The sequence below is a fragment of the Hibiscus syriacus genome, unplaced genomic scaffold, assembly GCF_006381635.1.
Source record: "Hibiscus syriacus cultivar Baekdansim isolate YM2019G1 unplaced genomic scaffold, ASM638163v2 tig00111213_pilon, whole genome shotgun sequence".
NCBI classification, from domain to species: domain Eukaryota; kingdom Viridiplantae; phylum Streptophyta; class Magnoliopsida; order Malvales; family Malvaceae; genus Hibiscus; species Hibiscus syriacus.
Genome location: NW_024063022.1, coordinates 5729413 through 5757277, shown reverse-complemented (window position 1 = coordinate 5757277; position 27865 = coordinate 5729413). Strand labels below are relative to the sequence as shown.

General features: G+C 31.7%; 3 protein-coding genes across 3 annotated transcripts; 2 read left to right on the top strand and 1 right to left on the bottom strand.

The window, feature by feature from the left end:
* Positions 1-1872: 1872 nt before the first annotated feature.
* Positions 1873-5103, top strand: LOC120156065 (NAC domain containing protein 50-like). The gene is made up of 4 exons (XM_039167477.1): positions 1873-2128; positions 2349-2626; positions 3319-3552; positions 4434-5103. The coding sequence occupies exons 1-4, from the start codon at positions 1903-1905 to the stop codon at positions 5040-5042; spliced, it is 1347 nt and encodes a 448-aa protein (XP_039023408.1). The 5' UTR covers positions 1873-1902; the 3' UTR covers positions 5043-5103.
* A 13837-nt stretch (positions 5104-18940) lies between these two features.
* LOC120156143 (eukaryotic translation initiation factor 6-2-like) lies at positions 18941-22067 on the top strand. The gene is made up of 8 exons (XM_039167554.1): positions 18941-19024; positions 20207-20265; positions 20375-20471; positions 20541-20626; positions 20708-20752; positions 20939-21069; positions 21403-21513; positions 21622-22067. The coding sequence occupies exons 2-8, from the start codon at positions 20256-20258 to the stop codon at positions 21877-21879; spliced, it is 738 nt and encodes a 245-aa protein (XP_039023485.1). The 5' UTR covers positions 18941-19024; positions 20207-20255; the 3' UTR covers positions 21880-22067.
* Positions 22068-24254: 2187 nt separating this feature from the next.
* LOC120156066 (protein BTR1-like) lies at positions 24255-27226 on the bottom strand. Its single transcript, XM_039167478.1, has 9 exons — positions 27088-27226; positions 26569-26807; positions 26441-26493; positions 26267-26338; positions 25782-25975; positions 25390-25514; positions 24985-25080; positions 24844-24905; positions 24255-24736 (listed from the first exon to the last, which is right to left on the bottom strand). Exons 1-9 carry the CDS (start codon positions 27170-27172, stop codon positions 24637-24639), a joined length of 1026 nt encoding a protein of 341 aa, XP_039023409.1. The 5' UTR covers positions 27173-27226; the 3' UTR covers positions 24255-24636.
* Between the last annotated feature and the right edge of the window lie 639 nt (positions 27227-27865).

The window sequence follows — 27865 nt, the reverse complement described above, 5'->3', positions numbered from 1 at the left end:
ATAAATGGCATATAATAATTTATTTGTTTAATCCTTGTAGTTAAAGATTTTCCAACATATGATCAAATATGAAATCTCAAACAGCGCATTCATCTATCAATCTCTTTTGCTCACATGCACTCTCGTTTGGTTTTTGTTCTTCAAATTTCCTCCATGTAAAATTGTAAACCCAAACAGTTCTCTGTCTTTCAGCTTTTTATTTACAAAGAAAAATGGAGGAAGAATTGCTGGAACACAACACCAATTGCGTTTATTTCTTAGCCTCTCCCCTCACTTACAAGAAGGTATTTATTTTCTCTTTTGGGCCATCCGAAAGTAAGCTTTTCCTCTTTCGCACTTTCTCATTTTCAGCTCGCATTGTGTGTTTTTGTTGAAATTTTTATGTTTCTGGAACTGCATGTCAATGATCGGATATTTAGTGTTAGTTTTGAACCAAAACCATCTAATTTTCTTTCTTTCTTCTTAATCAAAACTTTTATTACTCCTTATAAAAGATATTCAGTCAATCATAATAGAAGTGACAGAGGGTCCTAGGCTAAATTTTTTTGATATTCTTGTTTGGTTTTTCTTTAATTCAGGGAATTGGTTGTGAGTATCGACATAGTGAAATCGTCAGGCTTAATCTGAGAGACTGTTGGTACTTGTTTACTAGGAATTGTATTGATCCGACCTGTGGTTTTCGGCGCCCTGTGAGCTCGTATTATTTTTAATAAGTTTATGTTGATTATGGGACTGATATATCGTGAACGAATTGGATTTTTTACATGTTTTGGAAATTTTACGGTTGAATTGTATTGAATTATAATTTTAGAAGATAATTCTGCATACACGTAACTCGAAAGGCATCATGACAGGTATTATATTTGGAGCAGCTACTTGACCATGTCATGATGCCTTTCGAGTTGCGAAAAAGACTGAGAGGTGAATGCGTTGTTTGGGATTTTATTATATTTGATCATCTGTTGGAAAATCTTTAACCACAATGATTAAACGAATAAATTATTATATGCAATTTATAAAAAATAATTTCAGCTTTGTTGGTGACTTTCAACAATGATACTTAGTTCATCTTAGTAGTGTTTGTCAACTCTGCATTTCTAACCCCATTTTTTTCTCACAAGCATTTAATTAAACATCTATGCTTCACCTGAGATGACTTGTATCTAACATTACACCTTGAATCGTTGATGGTCTCAATAGTCCCTTGGTCGGGTCTTCTCTCAATGGAACCTTATTCAAGTCAACACATCCACATAATTCAAAGTTAGATTAGAATTTCACATACATCCCCGACTGAAAAGTTACGCTAGAAATGAGAAGAGAGGAACGAAAAAAAAAATCGAGATCGAAAAGGAATTTGGAGTGTAGAATGAAAATGAGGATTGTGTTGCAAGTTTTAAAAGTTGGGGGACCTAAATGCAAGCGCCTGAAAAGTTCAGTGACCATATTACAAATGTACTAACGGTAGTGTAACGTCGGGAACCATATTGCAAACGGACTAAATGTAAGAGGATTGTATTGTAATTTTTAAAAGTTAGGGCACCTAAATAAAATCTTTAGAAAAATTCAGTAATCATTAGTATACTTTACCCTTATATTAATAAATACTAAATCCACTTGGATATTTTGAAAAATTAAATTAGATTTATTACCATATATGTTTAAAAAGCACTTAACAGTACAGAGTAACAGATGACAATGAAGTAGAAAGTACAATAATTTAGTATTTATTTATTTTTACTCAGAAAATCCAAAATAGAAAGGCTGAAATTTCTTGCAATTGAAGGTACCCTTTGTTTCTTCTGCCTCAATCAATAAGTACTTTGTTCTTCCATTTCATTTCTTACTTCAATAAGGGGAAAAACCATTTTTTATTTGTTCTCCACCCAGACAAGTTTCGTTATGAGTCGTGAAACTTCTTTAACTTTAGCTCCGGTACCGACTTCCGGTCCGGCGGCTAAGAATACTGGAGGTTCGGCGACGGCTTTGGCTCCTGGGTTTCGATTCCACCCGACAGATGAAGAGTTGATTAGCTATTACTTGAAAAGAAAGGTTTCCAACAAGCCCGTCAGGTTCAACGCCATTGCTGAAGTCGATATTTACAGGCATGAGCCTTGGGAACTTTCAGGTATAGTTCGTAGACTGTTGAAATTTGCTCAAGATTTTAGAGGCTAAATTTGAATCTAATTGTTAATTTCTGTTTTCTTTTGAAAAATTTAGAAGCATTATCTGTTTGGAGGTTTTTTTTATGAGAACTTTGCTATTATTCTTATGCTGTTTTGCAATGGGTTTACTGTGTGGATTTTGAGCAATGGTGCTAAAGTTTCTTGTCTGTGATTGTTTTTCAGACGAGTCGAAGTTGAAAACGAGAGATCAAGAGTGGTATTTTTTCAGTTTATTGGACAGGAAGTATGGGAATGGGGCTAGAATGAACAGGGCTACGATCCAAGGGTATTGGAAGGCCACCGGGAAAGATCGAGAAGTCCGACACAACAAAAAGCTTATGGCGATGAAGAAGACGCTCGTATTCCATAGCGGGAGAGCTCCAGACGGTGTACGAACCAATTGGGTTATGCATGAGTATAGACTTGTCGAAGAAGAATTAGAAAGAATTGGGGCATTGCAGGTTAGAGACTATATAAACTGATCTCCGTAGTGATTATGATTCGTTATCTATGGTTGCGTTTATTTGATATTACAGCCTACACTTTTATGTATGTTAAGAGATTGCAGCACATTTCAGATAGATTTCGGATGATGAGACTTGTTGAATTTTATCATGAAAGACTTAGTGATATCTATGGTTGCATTTACATAGATTTCAGATGATGAGAGCTATCGAATTTTATCATGAGATACTTAGTACATTACGATTTGGATGATGGATGAGTCCGCATTGGTCTGATTATACCGAAGAACTGACATACTTGATAATCGAGACACTTTTCTGTATGGGAAAATTATGAAACATGGAATAAGATGATAACAAATATGAGTTTGAATTGTTTGTATATCGTTTGCTTATGTTTCATTGCTGAATGAGATGCTAGAAAATAATAGTAAAATGAGATTCCGGATATCGCATTTGTGATGATATCATTTGATACAGCGGATGATATATTCGCGTGTAGCTCGAGTTATTTAAGATTCATACCTTACTCTACAGGATCCGTCAGTACTTTTGAAATCTTATGTTTCGAAGTCCTAAAATATTCTCTACGACTTATTATTTATTTACAATTTCGGAAAATAATGTTATATGTATTGTTTCTTTTCGTTTTCTTTTTTTCCCTTCTCTCTATCTTTCGAGTGGAGAAGGGGTATGTGCTATGTAAGGTATTCCATAAGAACAATATAGGACCACCCAATGGAAACCGATATGCACCCTTTATTGAGTCGGAATGGGATGATGCATCAGCAGCTTTGGTTCCGGGACTAGATGTCGGGGGTGATGGTGTAGCTGGAAATGATGCGACTGCTGGCAATGATGTGGCAACTGCTGAGAAGGCTGTGAATGAAAGTAATGCTGTTCAAAGGATTGGTTTTGGGCAGGTTTGTACTTTAGTTTTTTCTCAAAAATTTTCTTGAACAATAATGAACAAGATTCTGAGATAGCCTATTGAGTTCCCAATTACGGTATTAATAATAAATGTACGTTTCGTAGTTTTATAATTGCAGTTTATTGTTTGTCCTGAACTGGTACGAACTTTCAGCAAGTTTTGAGGTAGGAGTTACCGGGATTGCTCTTTCTCTTGGTGCCGTCCTAGAGATATTAGAGTTCCGACTTCCCCCTCTTGACTAGCTAGGATGGGATGCAATACTAGGTACGGTAGCCTTTGTGCGATCGAGTTAGTCACTTCCTTTTCTAGAATTTGGATGAGCATCCATCTGCACTCCTATCTTAGAGAAACCGTTCGGTTCTGATAGACACAAGGCTGATACGGTGTGACAGACTGCAGATTATTTAGAGATCCTATTGTATTAGTTAATCAATTAAAATCTCAACAGTTCTTCCTCTTCAGTTACGTTCCTATGTGTATTTGATGCATTGTAGAGTGCGTAATTGATGCCTGCACTTATTTCATGTATGCATCATATTCTAGTTTCAAAATTCGACATAACAAATTGTTTTTTGTACTTGGTTCTGCTACTAATATGTCTGTTCTTGTCTCTTTTTTCCCCTTCTTGTACTGATGATATATGCAACAAAATGTAGAAATCAAACCCTAATGGTGCAAGAACTATAGATAGCTCAACACCGTTGATCTAGTTTTATTTTCGATGCATAAGGTTTAGCGGTTCTGATTTTCGTTTTAGTTCTTTCTTCCCTGTTTGTTTGTAAGTTGGAAAATATAGTTGTATAATCGAAAAATCGTTGGCCTCGTCTTCGTAAGTCTCGGTTGCCTCTAATGCTTCTTTTAAAATGGTTGTAGGAGACTCGACATGCTGGTGAGGATGCTCTGCCTGATGATGGAATTCCTAGAGACTCACCAAATGAAAGAGCAGATTACAGTATTCCACTGCCTCCATGCAAGGTCGAGGGAGCCGATGATTGCCCTCCGGTATGCGTTCTTAATAGAGAAGCACCCTTACCTCTGCTTCAGTACAAGAGAAGATGGAACAATGATTCGGCTCCCAACGATACAAATGCTTCCGAGAATTCAACTCGAACAACTCAGGATCGCTGCTCATCAACAACGACAACAGCAGCGATGGTCATGATGTCGCCATCATCTGCGACAACAACCGCAATTTCCGCACTCCTGGAATTCTCGTTAATGGAATCTCTGGAGCCCAGGCAGAACAGGCCCCGTGTCCCTCCACCGGTATTCGAAACTGCTAATCTGGATTCGGTGGTGCCTCCTGGCTGCATGAAGCTCATCAATGAGTTGCAGAACGAGATCCACAAGATCTCGGTCGAGAGGGAGTCGTTGAAGCTCGAAATGATGAGTGCTCAAGCTATGATAAACATCCTCCAGTCGAGAATCGATTACTTTAGCAAGGAGAATGAGGACCTGAAGAGGAGCAACCGTGAAGGGTAGGCAGGTACTTGTATTGTCCTCAGATTTTCGTATTCCATGTATGAATAAAATTGTAATGACATTAGATTTGAGTTTGTTCGTTGTTGTTGTTGAACAAATGTTGTAGCTTTTTCCTGCTTATGAGAACTCAACTTTATTTTATGATATCAAAATTCGAATATTGACTTTTGTTTAAAAAAATCTAACTCATTCTTGGTGATTTTAATTCTATTTTTGTGTGGGTTCGAATCTAATTTTATACCAACTTAAGTTGTCACATGTTTGAACAATAGTTCGATTAATAATCTAAGATTTATATCACAAATAAGTACCTAAAGTATATCATTATTTTAATTTAAGTGCTTAAAGTACTTTCCTGTTGAAATAAGTACTTAAAGTTATTTTTTTAATCAAAATAAATATTTGAAATATTCAATCTTTTTTTTATTTAAATTCTAAAAAAATTTATATGTGACATTAATTAAATAATACTTTAGGTACTTAGATAAAAAAATTAAATATTTTAGATATCTATTTTGATTAAAAAATAACTTTAAGTACTTATTTTGATTAAAAAATATTTTAAGTACTTAATTAAAAATAATAATATACTTTAGATATTTATTTTGTAAGTCATAATTTAATTATATATTGTAATGATAGTCCTTCTTATAGTTGTTTTAATAGTAATCCTTATTATAGATATTTGAATATTTTGTAACAATGACCTTAGAAGGAGGAATATAACTAGAAGTAAACTTAAATGGACCCAACCCAATTCTGAACGGTGCATCGTTTATTCATTTATTTAGGGATTGTTTGTTTGGCTCTGAATAAAATTATTCTGCGCTGAATGCTGAACTATTCAGCATTTAACGTGTTTGTTTCATACTTCTGAATGATTCAGTGCTGATTGATTCAGCAAAACAATGTTGAATGATTCAGCAAAACAGTGTTGAATGATTCAGCAAAACAATGTTGAATGATTCAGTACAGAAGTACATTCTGAATGATTCAGTACAGAAGTACATTCTGAATGATTCAGAGCCATTATCAAACAACATGTCACATTCAGAGCTAATTTATACATAGCATATGAATTATTTAGCATTTGAATAATTTAACGCTTAATCATTCTAAAGTAAACAAACCTCTTATTCTTAATTCTAAAGGCGCATAATATATGGAATAAAATAAAACAAACGGCGCACTATTTGACTAGATTTTTTCTCTACTTAAAATCTAGAGTTAATTGCACCGTGTGTCCTCAAATTATGATTTTTATTTTAAATTGGTCTTTAAACTTTTGAACATTCTAATTTCATTCACATACTATGACTCTCATTCTAAATCAGTCTCTAAACTTTTGAATGTTTCAATTTCAAACCTAAAGTCATCCAAATATGTAATCAGTTTCAAGTATATTTTACCTAATTTTTTTTTCAAACATGTAATAATATAACTTAGCCAACGATTTTATTAACAAAAGATGTGACTAGTATATACGTATAGTTTGGGATGAAATTGAAATGTTCAAAAAGTTGGGGACCAATTTAGAATGATTATCATAGTTTGTGGGTGAAAATGAAATGTTTAAAAGTTTGAGGACTAATTTAGAATGATAGTATTAGCTAAGGGATAAAATTGGAACATTTAAAATTTTATGGACTAATTTAGAATAAAAGTCATAATTTGAGGATTTTTTATGTAATTAATTCTAAATATATAAAGAATTATAGTTTTTATTAAAATTATAAATTATAAACAGTTTTAATAATTATAGAAAAAAATTCTAACAAATTCTAAAAGATATATGATACTACTTTTTAAACGTAACCAGGTTAAATTAATTAAAAAACTATTTTTTTACATAGAAAATTTTGAATACAACAACTTGTACATGTCTTCGTAATATTGAATATATACGAGGGAGGAGGGTTGGGCTGAGAGGTCTGGGTGAAATAGTTCCCCTGAAATTTTAAAATTATTATTATATATATATATATATATATATATATATATATTTTTTATTAAAAAAATGTTTTCGCTCTTCCTGAAATTCAAATTCTTCTCACTAGAATTTTAAAAGTTTAAATTCGTCATCCCTCAGCATAAAATCTTACGTCCGTTCTTGCTAAAGAGATTGATTTAAGTGGTAAGCAGTTTGATATCGCTTAAGTAAGTTTTAAGTTCGAGATCTTGTGTGTGTAAAATATTTCTGTCGGAAGACTTACTAAAACTAAGTGTGTGACATAAATCAATTTGAATTAATTAAGACAACCAAAAGGAATTTTACAATTAAAATGGACAACATAATATATAAACCTAAATTTATATATAATTAAATAAATTAAGTATATACCACTACAATTAGGTGTGTGACACAAGTCAATTAGAATTAAGACAAAACCACGAGGAATTTTACAGTTAAAATGGATAACATAATATAAATGTAACATCCTTAACCCGTATACGTCTCGATATACGAGTCAAATATGTCACATTAACTTAAAAATATTTACTAAATTGAAATTGCATAAAAATTTGTTTAATTTGAAAACACGCTTATTCTAACTTTAAAAATCTATTTTAAAGTATATCTCAACTATAATTTATTTCTGTCACATGAAAATAAATTCATTTGTTAATCAGTAGTTTTACTAAACCATGTCTTTTCGTGAAATCTTTTAAAATCATAATAACGTAATATATTCTTTTCATACATAGATACTAATAAAACTAAACTAAGTAAAATAAACTAAAATAGTTCTAGTTTACTATTATAGATTATTAAAAAAATACGATAAATAGAAATCACTAACATAATTATACATGTCACTATAAGTCAAAGAAACATCATATATGTCTTACTGATACTGATGATATGTATGTCTTTTCAAAAAGATGTTATGATAGCTCCTTAATGATCGTATTTATCTTTATTAGAACCTACGCATGAAAATCATCACGCGTTAAGTGTAACTTAGTGAAGCAACAATAATCTAAGGTGAGAAAAATCTAAAAATATCATAAACATAAATAAAATAATTCAACTTAAAACATTAAACTGACAAACCAGCTTATCCAAATCAATTTCTTCACTGGAACATGAAATTTCGTTTTAAATCATAAACTCATGAAAATTCTGATAAATTATATCTGATAAAATAAGCATATCATGCTTTCTGTCAACTGGAAATCATTCACAACTTGCATATTCATTTTCATAGCCCAATGCATATTTATAAGAACATAAGATACATGAGTAAGATGCACACTATGCACAATACGATGCAAATCGTAACTGATACTGAGATATAATGTACTTAAGTGCCATCATAACCTAAATGAGCACCAACGGTGCTGGACATCGATACACGAATGTACCAAAGCTGATATGATAACACTGATACACGAATGTATCAAAGCTGATATGATAACATTGATACAAGAATGTATCAAAGCAGATAATGGATAAATACTCAACTAATGGCATGCCAAGTGTACTAACAATTATCACTATAACGTACAATGGGTTGATGTATCATAATAAATCCATTATAAAAATATCATGCTTGGGTAGTTCATACCCTAAATAATTCATAAAACTGATATAGAATATTATAAAAATATTCTTTATAAACTTTATAAATCATACTGTAAATTGAAATGAGGTTGACATATCGCAAGTCATCATCGATCAAAATAATTAAATAAATAACTACACTCACCTTTGCCTTACTATAGATTCATTTAAGATATATTTCTAATCACGTACTTTTTCTTTTCCTTTCGAATCATCTCGATTGCTAGATTTGTCGTGGTCTAGCAATATCAAATAATAACACAAAGTGTCCGAACTAAATATTAGTATCGTATTAATATAAGATATAAGTTGTGAATTCTTTTTAGAATTCACCTCAACATTTCCATTCAGTTCATAATGGTCCTTCACCATTAAAATCATTGCACATTAAATATAAAAATTCCAGCACTTAAATAAAATGCTCAAATCAAGACCTCAACATTTCAAACATTTATAATTTCAACTCAAACTTTCCTAACTTTCGATTTTCAACCACCAAACTCAATAAATTTGTAATTCAACCTCAACTCAATATTTAATTCAAAATTCAGCATACTAATAAATTTTTCAGCATTCAATAATTTACTCAAATAATACTTCTTCATTTAATAACTTACAAACAAGTCCCCAAAGTTTTAGAACCTTTCGAATTCCACCATCTAACCATTAAAATGAATTCTTTTAGAATTCTTCTCAACATTTCCAATTTATTCAAAATGGTATCTTGCCATTTAACTTCAATTCCAATCACCCAAAAATATACTCAAACATTTAAACATTACTCTTTAGCTTCTAATCCATTTCCACTTAAATTCTAAAATTTCCATATTCAGACAACTCGTACTACCTATAAAGAATCAATATTTTGTATTGATATACACACTGGAATTTAATTTTGTTTCTTCCACTGAAAACTAGACTCGAATACGAATCTATCCATATAAAGAAATCCTTCTAGTTCATTTTGTAAAATTTATGGTAAATTTTCAAAGTTGACCGACAGAATCCGTTTTATGCAAAATCTGCTGCCCCGTTTTTCTGACCTTTCCTCAGTTAAAAATTCATATCTTTTTGTATATACCTTGAAATTGATCCTCGTTTATTTAAAAAAAAAACTAGACTGATATAAGAACACAAATATATAAAAATAACCTCCAAATCATTTTTATAGAATTTCTGGTGAATTTTAAAACTCACTGCCATATTCAAAAATCTAAATTGTTTTCATTAATTTGCATCCTTAGGTTCTTCATCAATTCTTACAACACTTCTAATATCAAAAATCGATCTTTAATCATAAAAAATCACACTTCCCCTTCATCAATATCTTACCAACTTGAGCATGAAACATGAAGATTTTTATGCCAAATGAAAGAGAATTTCATGTAGGTTATTTTATCCTTAATAACCTAACTTAAAATTCTAGTAAAAATAGATCAAAAATTAAAAACAAAGCTTCTCACCTTATTAATGGAGTCTTACGGCAGCAAGGAGGATGGAGGCTTTCTTTTTCCTGAATTTTCTATAATTATAACTCCTTTACACTTGTTTAACAACCATTAAAAATGAATTAAAAAATTCATTTTTTTTTGTTAAATAACCATTTTACCTTTAATAAATCTTCATCGCTACAACTTTGCCACTCTATGACATTTACCTCATCATATCCATAACAAAAATATTATCAATTCTGATTTTTCATGTTTGTCCTTGCAACTTTTTGAAAATTACAATTTAGTCACCTAATTCCAAATTTTTGGCTTAACATGGAAAATCGACCTTAATTCTATTGATCTATATTAAATTTCACTTTTCTAAAATATAGAAATAATATTTCCAACCTTTATCTAGCAACCTTCACAATTTCGTGAAATTTTGATTCGATTCGATTATCCGATTTCAATACCGAACTTTACCGCTTTATAGCTTTTAACACAAATCCCATACATAAAATTATGATTCTCACTAAAATATTTGTTTTAATCCAAACTGTTCATTTATAAGCTAAAATATATAACTTTTAAAAGTTACACTTTCGGTCCCTACACTTTTCAAAGTTTATATTTTAGCCACTAAACTTTCAAAACTTACATTTTAGCCACTGGTCAAAATTTGGGGTATTACAATTCCTTCCCCTTAAAGAAAATTCGTCCTCTAATTTTCTCTACGTATCTACATACCTGAATTAAATAGATTAGAAACTTTTTCTTAATGTCTTCTTCTCGTTCCCAAGTTGCTTCCTCAATTTTATGGTTCCGCCATAGAACTTTTACCAGTGGTATCATCTTATTTCTTAGTTCTTTGACTCCATGTGCTAGAATCATTATTGTCTCCTCTTCTTATGATAAATCTGGTTGAATCTCAATTTCCTCCGGTGTAATTACATGTGAAAGATCTGATTGATACCTTCGAAGCATCGATACATGAAATACATTATGAATCTTATTCATCTCTGGAGGTAATGCCAACTGATAAGCTACTGGTCCAACTATTTTTACAATCTCGTATGGCCCGATAAATCTTGTACTCAATTTCCCTTTCTGTCCAAATCTCAAAATCTTTTTCTAATGTGACACCTTAAGAAATACCTTATCACCTACTTGATATTCAATCTCTTTTCTTTTTAAATCAACATAAGATTTGTTCCCATTAGTAGCTGCCTTGAGATTATCTTGAACTAATTTTACTTTGTCTTCAACTTCTTTAATCAGATATGGATCAATTACATCTCAATCTTTTAGTTCATACTAATTCAGTGACATTCAATATTTTCTTCCTTACAGTGCTTCAAAAGGAGCCATTTTAATATTTGATTGATAGTTGTTGTTATAATTAGACTCTGATAAAGGCAAATACTTTTCCCATGATCTTTTGAAATCAATAACACATGCCCTTAGCATGTTTTCAAGTATATGAATAGTTAGCTCCATCTTGTTCCCAATGCTTTATGCAAAGACTTCTAAATTCTCGAAGTAAATCTCGGGTCTCTATCTAAAACTGTCGAAATAGGTACTCCGTGAAGTCGTACTATTTTTTATATATAACTCAACATACTTTTCTATAGAATAATCCTCTCAAACTAGGATAAAGTGTGCTATTTTCTTCAATCTATCCACAATCACCCATATTGAATATTTATTACTAAATGTCAAAGATCAACATGTTACGAAATCCATGGTAACTCTTTCCCATTTCCACTAAGGAATGGAGATAGGTACCCCGAAGGTACTTGATGTTCTACTTTTACTTGTTGACATGTTAGACATTTAGAAACAAACTTAATGATAGCTCTTTTCATTCCTACCCACCAATATCGGTCTTCAAATCTTGATACATTTTATTTCTCCTAAATGCATAGTAAAAAGACTATAATGAGCTCCAGAAAGAAGATATTTCTTTAGTTCTTTATCATCTGGTACGCAAATCCGATTATGATAATACAAACATCCATTAGACTTAATTTTAAAATCTATCATTTTTCCTTTCTTTGCTTGATCCATTATATCTAGACAACTCTTATCTTTATTCTGAAGATCATTGATTAAATCTAATAGGGAAGGTCTCAATATTAATTATGCAATTAATACACCATCTTCTTCCATTTAAAGTCGTGCATCTAACGCTTCCATAGTAGCAAAGGTTTTTCGGCTAAGTGCATCAGTTACCACATTAGCCTTCCCTGAATGATAATCAATAATCACATCATAATCTTTGAGAAACTCAATCCACCTTTTTTACCTTAGATTTAATTATTTCTGAGTGAGGAAATATTTTAAACTCTTATGATCTGTATAAATGTAGCATGGCTCACCATACAAGTAATGATGTCATATCTTCAAAGTAAACACTACAATTGCTAGCTCCAAATCATGTGTCAGAAAATTCTGTTCTTGTGCCTTTAACTGCCTTGAAGCATAGGCTACCACTTTACCTTATTGCATTAGAGCACATCCCAAACAATTATGGGACGCATCACTGTAAACCACATAATATTTTCATAACTCTGGTTGCACTAATATTGGGCCTTGTGTCAGAATGTTTTTAAGCATATCAAAGCTTTATTGACACTTTTCAGTCCAGACGAATGATACATCCTTTCGGAGTAACTTGGTAAGTGGATATGCAATTATCGAAAAATTCTTCCCAAATCTATGATAATATCCAACTAATCCCAAAAACCTTCGGACTTTCGAAACTTTTTGTAGAGGTTTCCACTCCACAATCAGTTGCACTTTCTTGGGATCTACTCTAATTCCTTATGCTGAAATCACGTGGCCCAGAAAATGACCTCTGATAGCCAAAATTCACATTTTGACAATTTAGCATATAACCTTTTTATCTCAGAACGTCTATAGTATGATATGGAGATATGCGTTATATTTCTCTTTAGTCTTAGAATACACCAAAATATCATCAATGAACAAAACCATAAATTGATCCAAATACGACTGAAATACCCGATTCATCAAATCCATAAATGTTGTTAGAGCATTGGTAAATCCAAACGGCATCACAACAACTCATAATGACATATCGGGTTCTGAAAGTCATCTTTAGAATATCTTCATCCTTTATCTTTAGCTGATGATACCCTGATCGAATATCAAATTTTGAAAATACTAAAGCACCTTTAAGCTGATCAAATAGGTCAACGATCCTCGGGAGAGAGTATTTGTTCTTTACTGTCACTTTATTCAGTTTACGATAATCAATACATAATCACATCGATCCATCTTTCTTTTTAGCAAAAAGTATTGGTGCACCCCACGAAGATACACTCGGTCTAATAAAACCTCGATCAAGTAGCTCCTGTAATTGGGCCTTTAATTCTCTGAGTTCCATTGGAACCATCCTATACGGGGCCATTGAAATATGTGCAGTGTCCGAAAAATATCAATTTTAAACTCTACTTCTCGATCAAGAGATAATCCGGGTAATTCATCAGGAAATACATCTGGAAATTCTTAAACTATCGGAATATCCTCCAATTGAATTTTAGATGTTCGGGTATCAATCACATTTGCTAAGAAAACTATACAACCTTTTTCCATCATTTTCGTTGTTGTCACTGCTAATATCTCATTAGACAAATATTTCGCTTTTTCTCCAATTACTATTATCTCAGTACCCTTTACATCCTTTATAAATAATCGCTTCATGTGACAATCAATCCCAACCATAATGTCGAGATAACCAATCCATGCTTAATATAATCTCAAACTCGTCAAACGGTAACTCCAAAAGATTCACCGGGAAAACAACCCCTTGAATCTTCACTGGACAATTTCTACTAATCCGTGTAACTATAGAACTATGACCCAATGGATTTATAGTTATCATATCACTATTGATGGGTTCTAACGGAATATTCTTATTTTTAACTAATTTCGAATTAACATAGGAATGCGTAGAACCCGGATCAATCAAAACAAATGCATGTTCATCATAAAGATAGAAAATACCACTTTCAGATTTATTTTGGTACTGATAACTGAAACCTCGACCTCTTTTTAGACTAAAATGAGGATGACACTCCTGATATTTTAGTTTGTCATCTCCGTTCTATAATATAACTCTCATTTTGTGTCATTTTCAAATCTTTTGCTTTACTCACCACTTCCTGAAAAGTGGACAAATTTGCAGTCAACGGCAGTCCCCTGAGTCTAGGGTGGATGCCTCAAATAAATTTCTGGCATATATCTCTTTTAGTGATAACCATCTCCGAGGCATATCGAGCAAGTTTATTAAACTCACATTTATACTCGTATACAGATTTACCACCCTGGATCAAATTAAAGAAATCCTACTTCATCTGGATTAAACAACTTACTGATATATTTCTTCTAAATACTTTCAGGAAAAGCCACCAAGTGATCTGATCTGGATGAACATGTGTCATCATGTTCGTCCACCATATACGACCGTGGCCTTTTAACAATGAAATTATTCCATCCAATATTTCATCATCAGAACAATGAAGACTATCAAACATTATTTCCACATCATTCAGCCACATATCTGCAACTACTGGGCCTTCGTTTGCTTCGCCTTTAAATTCTGTAGCTCCTAAACTTTTTGATTCTTTCAGAACCGATATTCTCGAAACTGAAGGAGGATATGGTGGCAGAGGAAAGGAAGGTGTTGCAACTAGTTGATATCGAGCCATGATAGTCTCTAGAGTTTGTAAAACGTTCCCTGATCTGGAGCCGACACTCCTTGATGTGCCTGTGCTCCCTATCATTGAGGTACATACTCTACCTCGTTACTATTCCCTCTTGTTCGGTGGATTGTCTTATGCCTTCCGAACCTGACATATAAATACAATCACAAATTTACGTTAGTAAGGAGCAACATCAAAAATAAAATCATCAGACCATACCATATAAGTAATTTTGACATACTAGTGGCATGTACATATTTCTAATATAACATAGGCTCAGTTTAGGTCGAGAATTGGCTAAACCTGTAGCTCTGATACCAATAAATGTAACACCCTTAACCCGTATACGTCTCGATATACGAGTAAAAAATGTTACATCAACTTAAAAATATTTGCTGAACTGAAATTGCCTAAAAATTTGTTTCATTTGAAAACACTCTTATTCTAACTTTAAAAATCTATTTTAAAATATATCTCAACTATAATTTATTTCTTTGTTAAAGGAAAATAAATTCATTTGTTAACCAGTAATTTTACTAAACCATGTTTTTTCATGAAATCTTTTAAAAACATATTAACATAATATATTATTTTCATGCATATATACTGATAAAACTAAAATAAGTAAAATAAACTAAAATAGTTCTAGTTTACTATTACAGATTATTAAAAATAAAGTCAAAAGAAACATCATAGATGTCTTACTGATACTGATGATATGTATGTCTTTCCAAAAAGATGTTCCGATAGCTCCTTAATGATAATACTTATTCTTATTAGAACCTACACATGAAAATCATCACGCGCTAAGTATAACTTAGTGAGGCAGTAATAATCTAAGGTGAGAAAAATATGAAAATATCATAAACATAAATAAAATAATTCAACTTAAAACATTAAACTGGCAAACCAACTTATCCAAGTCAATTTCTTCACCGAGACCTGAAATTTCGTTTTAAATCATGAACTCATGAAAATTTTGATAAATCATATCTGATAAAATAAGCATATCATACTTTCTGTCAACTGGAAATCATTCACAACTTGCATATTCATTTCCATAGCCCAATGCATATTTATGAGAACATAAGATACGTGAGTAATGTGGGCACTATGCACAATACAGTGCAAATCGTAACTGATACTGAGATATAATGCACTTCAGTGCCATCATAACTTGAATGAGCACCAACGGTGCTGGACATTGATACACGAATGTACCAAAGCTGATATGATAACATTGATACACGAATGTATCAAAGCTGATATGATAACATTGATACACGAATGTATCAAAGCTGATATGATAACATTAATACACGAATGTATCAAAGCTGATAATGGATAAATACTCAACTAATGACATGCCAAGTGTACCAACAATTCTCATTATAACACACAATGGGCTTATGTATCATAATAAATCCATCATAAAAATATCATTCTTGGGTAGTTCATACCCTAAATAATTTATAACTGATATAGAATATTATAAAAATATTCTTTATAAACTTTATAAATCAAACTGTAAATTGGAATGAGGTTGATATATCGCAAGTCATCCTCGATCAAAATAATTAAATAAATAACTACACTCACCTTTGCCTTACTATAGATTCCTTTAAGCGATATTTCTAATCACATACTTTTTCTTTTCCTTTCGAATCATCCCGATTGCTAGATTTGTCGTGGTCTGGCAATACCAAATAATAACACAAAGTGTCCGAACTACATATTAGTATCGTATTAATATAAGATATAAGTTGTGAATTCTTTTTAGAATTCACCTCAACCTTTCCATTTAGTTCTTAATGGTCCTTCACCATTAAAATCATTGCACATTAAATATAAAAATTCCAGCACTTAAATAAAATGCTCAAATCAATACCTCAACATTTCAAACATTTATAGTTTCAACTCAAACTTTCCTAACTTTCGATTTTCAACCACCAAACTCAATAAATTTGTAATTCAACCTCAACTCAATATTTAATTCAAAATTAAGCATATTAATAAATTTTCCAGCATTTAATAATTTACTCAAATAATACTTCTTCATTTAATAACTTACAAACAAGTCCCCAAAGTTTTAGAAACTTTCGAATTCCACCATCTAACCATTAAAATGAATTCTTTTAGAATTCTTCTCAACATTTCTAATTTATTCAAAATGGTTTCTTGCCATTTAACTTCAATTCTAAGCATCCAAAAATATACTCAAATATTTAAATATTACTCTTCAGCTTCTAATTCATTTCCACTTAAATTCTAAAATTTTCATATTCAGACAACTCACACTACCTTTAAACAATCTGTATTATGTATTGATATACACACTGGAATTTAATTCCGTTTATTTCACTGAAAACTAGACTCGAATATGAATCTATCAATATAAAGAACTCCTTCTAGTTCATTTTGTACAATTTATGGTAAATTTTAAAAATTGACCGACAAAATTTGTTTTATGCATAATATGCTGCCCCATTTTTCTGACCTTTCATCGGTTAAAAATTCATATCTTTTTGTATATACCTTGAAATTGATCACCGTTTCTTTTAAACAAAACTAGACTGATAAAAGAACACAAATATATAAAAATAAACTCAAAATATATTTTTATAGAATTTCAAGTGAATTTTAAAACTCACTGCCATATTCAAAAATCTAAATTATTTTCATTAATTTGCATCCTTAGGTTCTTCATCAATTCTTACAACACTTCTAATATTAAAAATCGATATTTAATCATAAAAAATCACACTTCCCCTTCATCAACATCTTACCAACTTGAGCATGAAACATGAAGTTTTTTATGCCAAATGAAATAGAATTTTTTGTAGGTTATTTTATCCTTAATAACCTAACTTAAAATTCTAGTAAAAATGGACCAAAAGTTAAAAACAAAACTTCTCACCTTATTAATGGAGTCTTACGGCAGCAAGGAGGATGTAAGCTTTCTTTTTCCTGAATTTTCTATAATTATAACTCCTTTACACTTGTTTAAAAACCATTAAAAATGAATTAAAAATTCATTTTCTTGTTAAATAACCATTTTACCTTTAATAAATCTTCATAACTACAACTTTGTCACTATATGACATCATCCCTTACCTCATCATATCTATAACAAAGATATCATAAATTCTGATTTTTCATGTTTGTCCTTGCAACATTTTAAAAATTGCAATTTAGTCACCTAATTCTAAATTTTTGGCTTAACATGGAAAATCAACCTTAATTATATTGATCCATATTAAATTTCACTTTTCGAAAATATAGAAATAATATTTCCAACCTTTATCTAACATCCTTCACAATTTCGTGAAATTCTGATTCGATTCGATTATCCGATTTCAATATCGAATTTTACCGCTTTATAGCTTTTAACACAAATCACATATCGAAAATCTGATTCTCATTAAAATATTTGTTTTAATCCAAACTGTTCATTTATAAGCTAAAATATATAACTTTCAAAAGTTACAATTTTGGTCCCTACACTTTTCAAAATTTATATTTTAGCCACTAAACTTTCAAAACATACATTTTAGTCACTTGTCAAAATTTGGGGTATTACAATATAAACCTAAATTTATACATAATTAAATAAATTAAGTATATATGTATAGTTTGAGATAAAATTGGAATGATAAAAAAGTTTATGGATTAATTTATAATGAAGGTTATAATTTGATGACGAAATTGCAATATTCAAAAATTTGAGAATTAATTTAAAATAATAATTATAATTTGAGAATGAAATTAAAACATTTAAAAATCTAAAGATTAATTTAAAATTAGAGTCTTACGTTAAATATATATGACGTAATTAACTATAGAAAATAATAATAATACTTAAAAAATAATAATTAAAAAACCTTGTTTATCATGTTGATTCTCCGATTTTAATTATCCGATTGTTTCATGAAGATAAACTTGATGTTTAATTTGTATTAATATAAGAAATGTTACTATTTTTTTTTAAGTATAAGGAGGATTTTAATGAGACTCTTTTAATATTCACTAGTGTATGACAATATGTAGTCATACGGTTTACAAAAAAAATATATATATATAATAATTATTTATAAAAAAGATAATCATTAAACTAAATATTAAGAAAGTAGATATTTTGCTTTAAAAATCCCAGACTCACACAATAACCTCTCTTCACATATCCCCCCGCCGCCAAACAACTCTTTCTTCTTCCTACCAAGTCTGCTTCTCCCTTGCATTCCAACAACAACAAACAAGGTAAATCTTTCAAAACCCTGAACTTTATTTTAAAAGTTATTCTTTTTTTACCTATTGGGTCATGAGATTTGCAGTTGTTTCATCAATCTGCTAATATTTGATCCATTTTCCCCTATTCTGTCTAATCTCGTATACCCTCTATGTTTATCCGCCACCGCTATTTGGAACCCTCACTTTCAGGGAATTTAGCAGTTTGCTTTGTCCTAAATGATATTGCTTTAGTTAATGAATCACCCTTTTATCGGGGCTTTTGTTTACTGTTTGCTAGTTTGGGTTTCTTTGGTTCAATAAGACATGTAAGATGTTTGAGACTTCAGTTTTTTATTTTTGTTCAAGTATTCTAGTTCGTGCTTCGGAGCAGCTAATATGTAACTTTCTTTCGATGAATCATGATTTTGTTCTTTTTGTTTCTGTTGGCATTTGATTTTTTTTGGGGTTTTTTAAGGTTCACTTTTGAATTGATAGTTTTCGGTTCGGATTTATTGTCATCAAATGGAAAGTTTCTAAGGAATTGATTTAGATGATACTGTTTCGGCTATGCATTTAGTCGATGATAGGATCATGTATACCTTAGCAGGTTTTAGAGCCCTTCAATATATGCAAGGGATCTGGTTTTATGCGGATGGTTGAAGTTTCGATTTTCGTTGAAACATTGTTCTGGTTTTGTGAATGAACATTATTTTGATGGTTTTAGATGGTTGAAGTTTATATCTTGGAGGAGATGTATAATCAGGTTTTTTAAAAACTTTTGTGTTATTGATATTTGATATACAGAAAAATTCTTTTGACCCTTGTTGTGAGGACTTGCTAATGTGGTTTTTATTCTTTGTAATCAAAGTTACATAAGTGAAAAGTTGAGAGATTTTGGGATAAATCGAAACATTTGATGTAATGTCTATTAGATCATTCGGTGAAGTACAAAATATTGTGCTCTTTCATTGGAGAAGTTCTGTTTGAGTCTCCAATGTGATCAGTTTTGCATGTTTTCTTTAGCAGCTTTCTATGGGGAAAAGAGATGAAAAGGTGGTTGCTTGAACTTGACCACAAGTTTTGAGAAATTGTTTCTTGTTGGAATACGATATCATGCATGAAAAAAGGATGAATATAATTTTCTATTTTGATCTAAGAACTGTATGGATCTTTTTTTTCTCTGGTTGATTTAAACCATCTTTTTTTTTGCAGAGCTTTTTCTTTTCAATTGTCATCTTTGTTCAGTTGTTTCTGCTTGATAATGGCAACTAGTAAGTTTCATTTCAGCTTTCAGCATTTATAAGCATTTATATTTAATCTTCTTTTGATTCGCTAAGATTGTCATAATATTTCGTTAATCTCATATGGTGATTTATGCAGGGTTTCAGTTTGAAAATTCATGTGAAGTTGGAGTCTTTTCCAAGCTGACCAATGCTTACTGCTTGGTTGCAATTGGAGGGTCAGAAAACTTCTATAGGTGAGTGTCTTCTACATTTTTCTTTTCGCATTCTTGATAATATGCTAAGGTTATACTGGCACCTTGCAGTGCTTTTGAGTCGGAGCTGGCTGATGTTATTCCAGTTGTTAAGACCTCTATTGCTGGCACTAGAATAATAGGACGGCTGTGTGCTGGTGAGAGCTTTTTAAGGCTTTATCGATATTATCTGTTAGATGCCTCTGGCTTTGCTTATCCGAGCTTTCTTTGTTCCGCAGGAAATAAGAATGGGCTACTTGTCCCCCACAATACCACAGATCAAGGTAATTTTATGAGTTATCATGAAGGGAGAATGGTGACTTTCTTCTATTGTTATTATTACTGATTCGGATCTGAACTGTGGCATGTTAAACCTAGAGGCTTTTAATCACATTTTTGTCCTATTTTTGAAGTTTAAACTCAGTTTCTACTTTCTAACATTGATGTTGGCTTATTCTTTCTTATCGAAGAACTTCAACACTTGCGGAATAGTCTACCGGATCAAGTTGTTGTTCAGCGCATAGAGGAGAAACTGTCTGCTCTTGGGAACTGTATCGCTTGCAATGATCATGTTGCTTTGACACACACTGATCTAGATAAGGTAAACTTATGTATGCCATATCAATAATTGATTAAATTATTACCAAGTGCGGTGAAGAGGACCCCGCCTTTCCATTTTATTCAAAGGAGTAAGAATATTTTTGAACTTGTATCAAAATTTTTGACTAAACTATGACTCTTTCGTTTTGGGTCTCTACATCTTTGTTTGAAAAGATTATTTAAAGATACCTTAACATTGATCTTAAAGCCTAATGTTAACTAAAGCTGTCGGTGCCTTTTTTGTTTCCGACTTCCGAGTAAGATGGCACAAGCATGAATGTGTTCCTTTTGCATCTTTATGGTATTACAACTGTTTGTGTTCAATTTGAATCAGGAAACTGAGGAGATAATTGCAGATGTTCTTGGTGTAGAAGTTTTCAGGCAGACGATTGCCGGTAATATTCTTGTAGGGAGCTACTGTGCCTTATCCAACAGAGGTGGCTTGGTAAGATTGAATCTCTTCTTTAAGCAACGATAACTACCATGTATTTTCCCTTTATATATATATATATATATATATATATTCTGATTTTGGTTGTTGACATGGTGCAAGGTCCATCCTCATACATCCATTGAGGACTTGGATGAGCTCTCGACGCTTCTTCAAGTTCCACTGGTGGCTGGTACCATCAACCGCGGGAGCGAAGTGATAGCTGCTGGGATGACCGTAAATGACTGGACGGCCTTTTGCGGGTCGGACACCACTGCAACGGAACTATCTGTGATAGAGAGTGTGTTCAAGCTGAGAGAAGCTCAGCCTACTGCCATTGTTGAGGAGATGAGGAAGTCATTGATTGATAGTTATGTTTAGTGTTTTTTTGGATGTCTGGGTTTTGCTTTTATGTCATTGCTATAGTACAATGTTTAATGTGATCATATTACAAGTTCTGAAACATAAGGGGCCTTTTGTGTGATGTTTAATATTAAGTTTATAAAACAAGGAAATGTATATTGTGAATTCTTTTGAGATGAATGATTTTGATGAAGTCAAGTATTGGTGCATCTTTTTTGCTTTCTTGTTTTGTTTAAAATTTAGTTATCTGTTGGAATTAGGGTGTAAATGAGACTCTTCCCTTGTGAGTAGGGATGATCAAAATACTCGAACCTGATGCGTTTTGACTTGATCTTATAGGGTGGGTATTTCTTTGTTGAAATTATGAGGTTCGGGTGGGACGGGGTTGAGTTTAAGGTGAAAAATCAATGATCTGACTCGTTTAATTTTTATTTTTATATATATTAATATTTAATATTGTAAGAATTTTTATTTTATATTATTACAATATATTATTTTAAATATAATAATTATTATCAAATATATTAATTTAACAATTTAAAATACAACAAATAATCATAAATTTATTAGCATAAAATATATTATTTTAATTATTTTAAAATATTAATATATTCGAATTAGGTCATGTCAAAATTTTAATCTAATAATCAGAGTAGGTTTGGGGCGAGAACAAACTTAAAATTATCGAAGGGCCGAGTTTTAGATATACATTTTCGAATCAACCGAGTGTTGAAATTTTAATCCAATAATTGGTATAAGTTTGAGTATAAAAAAATCTAAAAAATTAGGTTTTAAATAAATATTTTCGGATCGTAATAAAAAAAAACTACCCGTTTCGTCCGTGCCCATTCCTACTGGTAGTAACATTATTGTTTTTAAAATTCAGATTATTATTATATCTGATAGGATACGTAGCATTATTGTTTTTAATTTTTTTTAGAAGTATGCAAGGTACTAATATTTAACTTGCTTCAGTTAAAATATATTTTTTTGAATATTTAACTTGTTTTTATACAATATTTAATTTCAGTTTGAATTTGAATTTAAATTTGGGTAAAGTACACAAATGGTCCCCCAATTATAGGATATTATTTTATTAAGTCACTTGACTATTAAAAAATTACTAAATAATCTATCGATTATAGAGTGTTGCTTTGTTGAGTCCATCGACTATTAAAAATTATAAAACGGTCATCTGACTATTTATTATGTTCTAAACTCGTCTTTTTTTATTAAAAAATTAACGGTATTACTTGTGTGATATGATTAAATATGATCTCAGAATCTCAAACAACTATCATATCTCAGCCATCATGTTAACATCTAACTTAGATAACAACCGTTTTCAAATAGAAAAGGATGAGCTTGGAATATAATAAATAGTCGAGTGATCATTTTATAACTTTTAATAGTCAAAGGACTTAACAAAGTAACATTCTATAATTGAATGATCATTTTGTAACTTTTAATAGTCGATGAATTTAATAAAGCAATATCATATAGTCAAGGATAAAAGCAAGTGTTGGTGTCAACATGTTCGTGAACATTAAATGAACATATTCACGAACCTTAAACAAATGAACACAAACACCTTCAAAAATAAATAAACACAAACATGATGCTGAAAATTTAAACGAACATAAATCAAACATAAACACCATAAAAAATAAACAAATGAATACAAACACAGTTTTACTCTTTCAAACTTTGATCATTTACCACCCCTAATTTTACCCTACAATGCAATAATCATAAGTAACACCCAAACCCAACTTAATTTAATTTAAACTCATTTAGAAACATAGAAGCCCAATCCATTCAACAAATCAAATATCCAAATGTCAATTGATAAAGATACCCTAATCTGATTATTTTCCAGATCCGAATCATAATCTTACACTATCCATTTTCATCCCTATTTTCCTCAATTAACACCACTAGAGATGAACCGAGAGGGCAAATGGAGACAGTTACCCTTGAAAATTTAAAATTACTATATATTTTTTATTTTTCTATGTATTTTACATCCTCTAGAATTTTATAAATTTAAAATCACCCTATTAAGTTAAATTTCTCACCCCTAATTCCCTTAACATCACCAACATCCAATCCATTCCTTTCCTACTTTCCTCATTCAACATCACCATCATCCGACTCACTACCAAAATTTGATCAAACTCAAATTTGCATAAATTTAATGTCATAAAATGATATCTTCTATCAACAACTAGTTGGTCTAATAGGATGAAATACTAGATATCTTAAGCAAGTATCAATTGGTCATTGTGAATGGAGCAATTTCCATAATGGACTTTATAATATATGATCTGAATTAATCAATCAATAGCTTGGAAATCAGTGTGGTTTACAAAAAATAAAAGGGTATCCTCTCAAAACTACAATTATTCAGATGTTTTACCGAAAGCATAAGCAACATACAAGATAATATACCACGAGTTAACTACAAACACTTATTACAATTTATTTAACCAAATCACATAATGCTAATTCGAATTCTCAGTCGAGCTACGACAATCTATTCCAACATCCTTTTTCTCTTAAAAGGAAAAAAAAATCAAAAAATTTAGTCTCTGTGTTCCGAAGAATACCTAATAAGAGCTCTGTTTGATAAAAAAATTTCCCCTTCTTACAGCTAGCGTCAATGTTGTTGGCTTTGTCAACTCATGACGATATGTTTCTAGTCAAAACTATATGAGGAAGTTGTAAGCAGTTCTATCAACAGACTCGACAAGAATGGTTCGGATAACCGGAAAACTAAGTCATTATCCTCTGAGTGGCATTAGCCACCTTCTGCTGCATTATCATGGACTCAGCTTGACGGACTGCTATCTGGGATCCGGTGATTGTCACTTTCCTGCCATAGGTAAAAGATAGATATGGCTTTTAAGAAAACAAATAAAGAAAAATCACATCGTTAACTTACTGCTTAGGTAACAGAACGATAGAGCGGGATTGTTATACCTATCTGTTGTTCCAGACATGAAGTCGCCTCTGTCCGATATTTTTATCCTTGTCACACTTACCTGCAATGACAAAGCGCTCAAGCTTGAAGTATAAGTAAAATAAATGAACCAAATGGTATCTGTTTTATCACTTCTAAACCTGACTAATTTCCATGATATTCCTCCCACTGCGACCAAGAACCAGCCCGATATGGCCATCTGAAACACCAACAGCGATAGAGTTGCTATGATCCTCCTGGACAGACATATGAAAGACTTGAATCAAGTACAATACATTATTCAATTTAATTCAGAAACAATAAGGATATAGGAAGATATCAAAATGGGTATAAGAACACAAATACTGCAATACAAAAGAAATGTGATATAATTTGACTGAAATGTGTCCGTAAACAGTAATGAAAATGTGCATAGGACCGTCTTATATAACCATATAGAAGTCAAAATAAAACAAATTGATGTAGTTTCTCTCAGCAGTAAACAGAGTAAATAGTGTCAGTTACCGCGCGCACATAAAAATAAATCACAATAGAAAGAGGTGAACCTTTTGATTCGGAAACTTCCCTCCAGTCCCATTCGGTGGATAGCTCATTGAATTGTAAGTCGCTGTTGCAGCATAAGGAAGCACATATGCATATGGAATACCATGAAAACCGGAGAAGAAAACACCTAAAATTTCAAGTTAAAGAAATCTTACTGTAGTACATAGTAATGATTACAGATAGGAATAATACCAATTGCTCATTGAGGACATTTCACAAAGAACACATGATCATCAAGAACTGAAAATTTCGTAAGAGGATTAAGATATAACTGTTAAGGAGGCAGCATGATAAGGCATGATATAGAAAGCAATAGTGGTGCTCATGAAGCAGAGACAAGTAACGCTGCGTATAAGTCTCTTTAGACTTGGTGGCCAAATAAAAAAAAACACACCCTCATATGAAAATGGAGCATTTATAGCTTGCGAGTAGTGAAGGAATTCACTAAGCTTAGACAGAACCAATTCAATTGCTCGCATCTGCTCATCTAGAGTACCAGTTAGTATCACTAGCCTATCATTCAAGCCGTAAAAATTGTTATCCTGAGGAGATATCTTAATGCCAGCTTGGGAATCTTCATTAAATGACCTACGGAAAGGTATAAATAACAATAAGGAATTGCAATATCTGTTGAATGCTCGAATAAGGGGGTAATATCACTGCACACCACATAAAACAACCATTTTTGTGTATGGGTAATATATTCTCACTTCCTCGGATGCATTAGCACAAAATAGCATGTTAACAATGATAGTTTTCTTTCAAGACAGCAAGGATGTTATGAGCTCTTCTTACAAGATGCAAAACAAATATTATTTCATAGGTGAATTTTCAAATCATATCAATAAAAAAATCAGAGTATCCATGTAGACTTCTTACTTTATGGTAGCCCCTCCTTTCCCAATTATGCTGCCGCAAGAGCTATTGGGAACAATTAGCCTCACCTTTGTTCTTTGTTCAGGAGGTCTCCTACGGAAGTTGCTCTCAATCTAGTGTTGGGGGCAGCCTACTATCTTACCTCCCCTTACCCCATTACATATGGGAACAAGGGACAGCCATTTTTTTTTTGTTCTTGGTTCAGTATCATCATTATCTTCAAGATTGAGCTGACAAAGAAAAATCATACATAAGTAATAATTTAAAAGACAAAATTTACAGTTAAAAGTCATCATAAAGGTCACCTCATTCAATAATTTCGCAAGTATAAGTTCCGTAACTTTGAGTATTTCATCAACTGTTCCAGAGACCATAATGATCCTATCTGATGTTCCCGGGAAAAATTCATGATTACGCGACAACTGAATTTGAGCTCCCGATTTTGACTGGAAATCAGTAATTGTTGAACCACCCTTTCCAATTACAGAACCAGCCGCGGCATTGGAGACAAGAAATCTAATATATGTAAGTTTCTCCCCATTTTCTGACATAAGAAGAACAAGAAAATAATTAATTACTTAGCTCTGAGATCTTGATTTCGTTGTTGATGAGGAATTTCGGAAGCAAACATAAAATGTTCAACCATTAGACCAATCTCACACATTAATCATTACACTCAAAACATAAAATATCCAGGTTCAAACAATTTCACACATGAATCATTACATTATAAACAGGAATGACATTAAGATTATCGTCGCTAAGTTAAAAGCAGAGAATGAAAAGCTTCGACGGAGAAAATGGAAGATCAGATCAGGAATTACCAGAAGTCAGTGATCTCTGCGGCGTCGATGATCTTTTCCTCGCCGCCTCCGGTGATGACACGTAATAAGACACCGTCGACGCCATTCTTACTTCTCTCCTCTTCAAGACCTAAACCAAAACAATAAATCAATAGCTTTACAGAAAGCAAATAAATATACCAAAAACAATAAACGTTGAGCTTATGAAAAAAATAAAAAAATTCCTCTAATTAATACAATGTGAAACAAACGCTGAGATTAGTACCTTTTTTTATACAAAATTTGGTTTCAAATTTTTGCTTTTCAGCTCATAGCGTTTTCTTCTTCTTCTTCAGTATGAGACTCTTGAGAGCTGAAGGTTTCTTTTTCGTTATATCGTTCACTGTCTGAGTCAGGATCGTTCGAGTTTATTTTATTTTGTTGTATAGTTATTATTTGGGTACATAACATGATTAGTCCTCCATCTATTTATATTATACCTTTTTAGTCATAAACTATTTGTTTTTTAAATCATACCTAAAGTTACATTTTGGTCATCATTTGTTTTGATTTTATTTTGGTCACCTTTATTTCTTTAACAGTAGGTGATCAAAATAAAATCAAAATATAATGTTAGATATGACATAAAAAAATAATGATTAAGTGATCAAAATGGAATCATGTTAATAATCATATAATTCAATGCATAATTTACCCTATTTTTAAAAAATTTAAAACGAGAAACCCCTATTTTAATTGGTTGTTGGTAGGGCTGACCAACGAAATTGAGAAAAACGAAAAATTGATTCGAACCAGATTA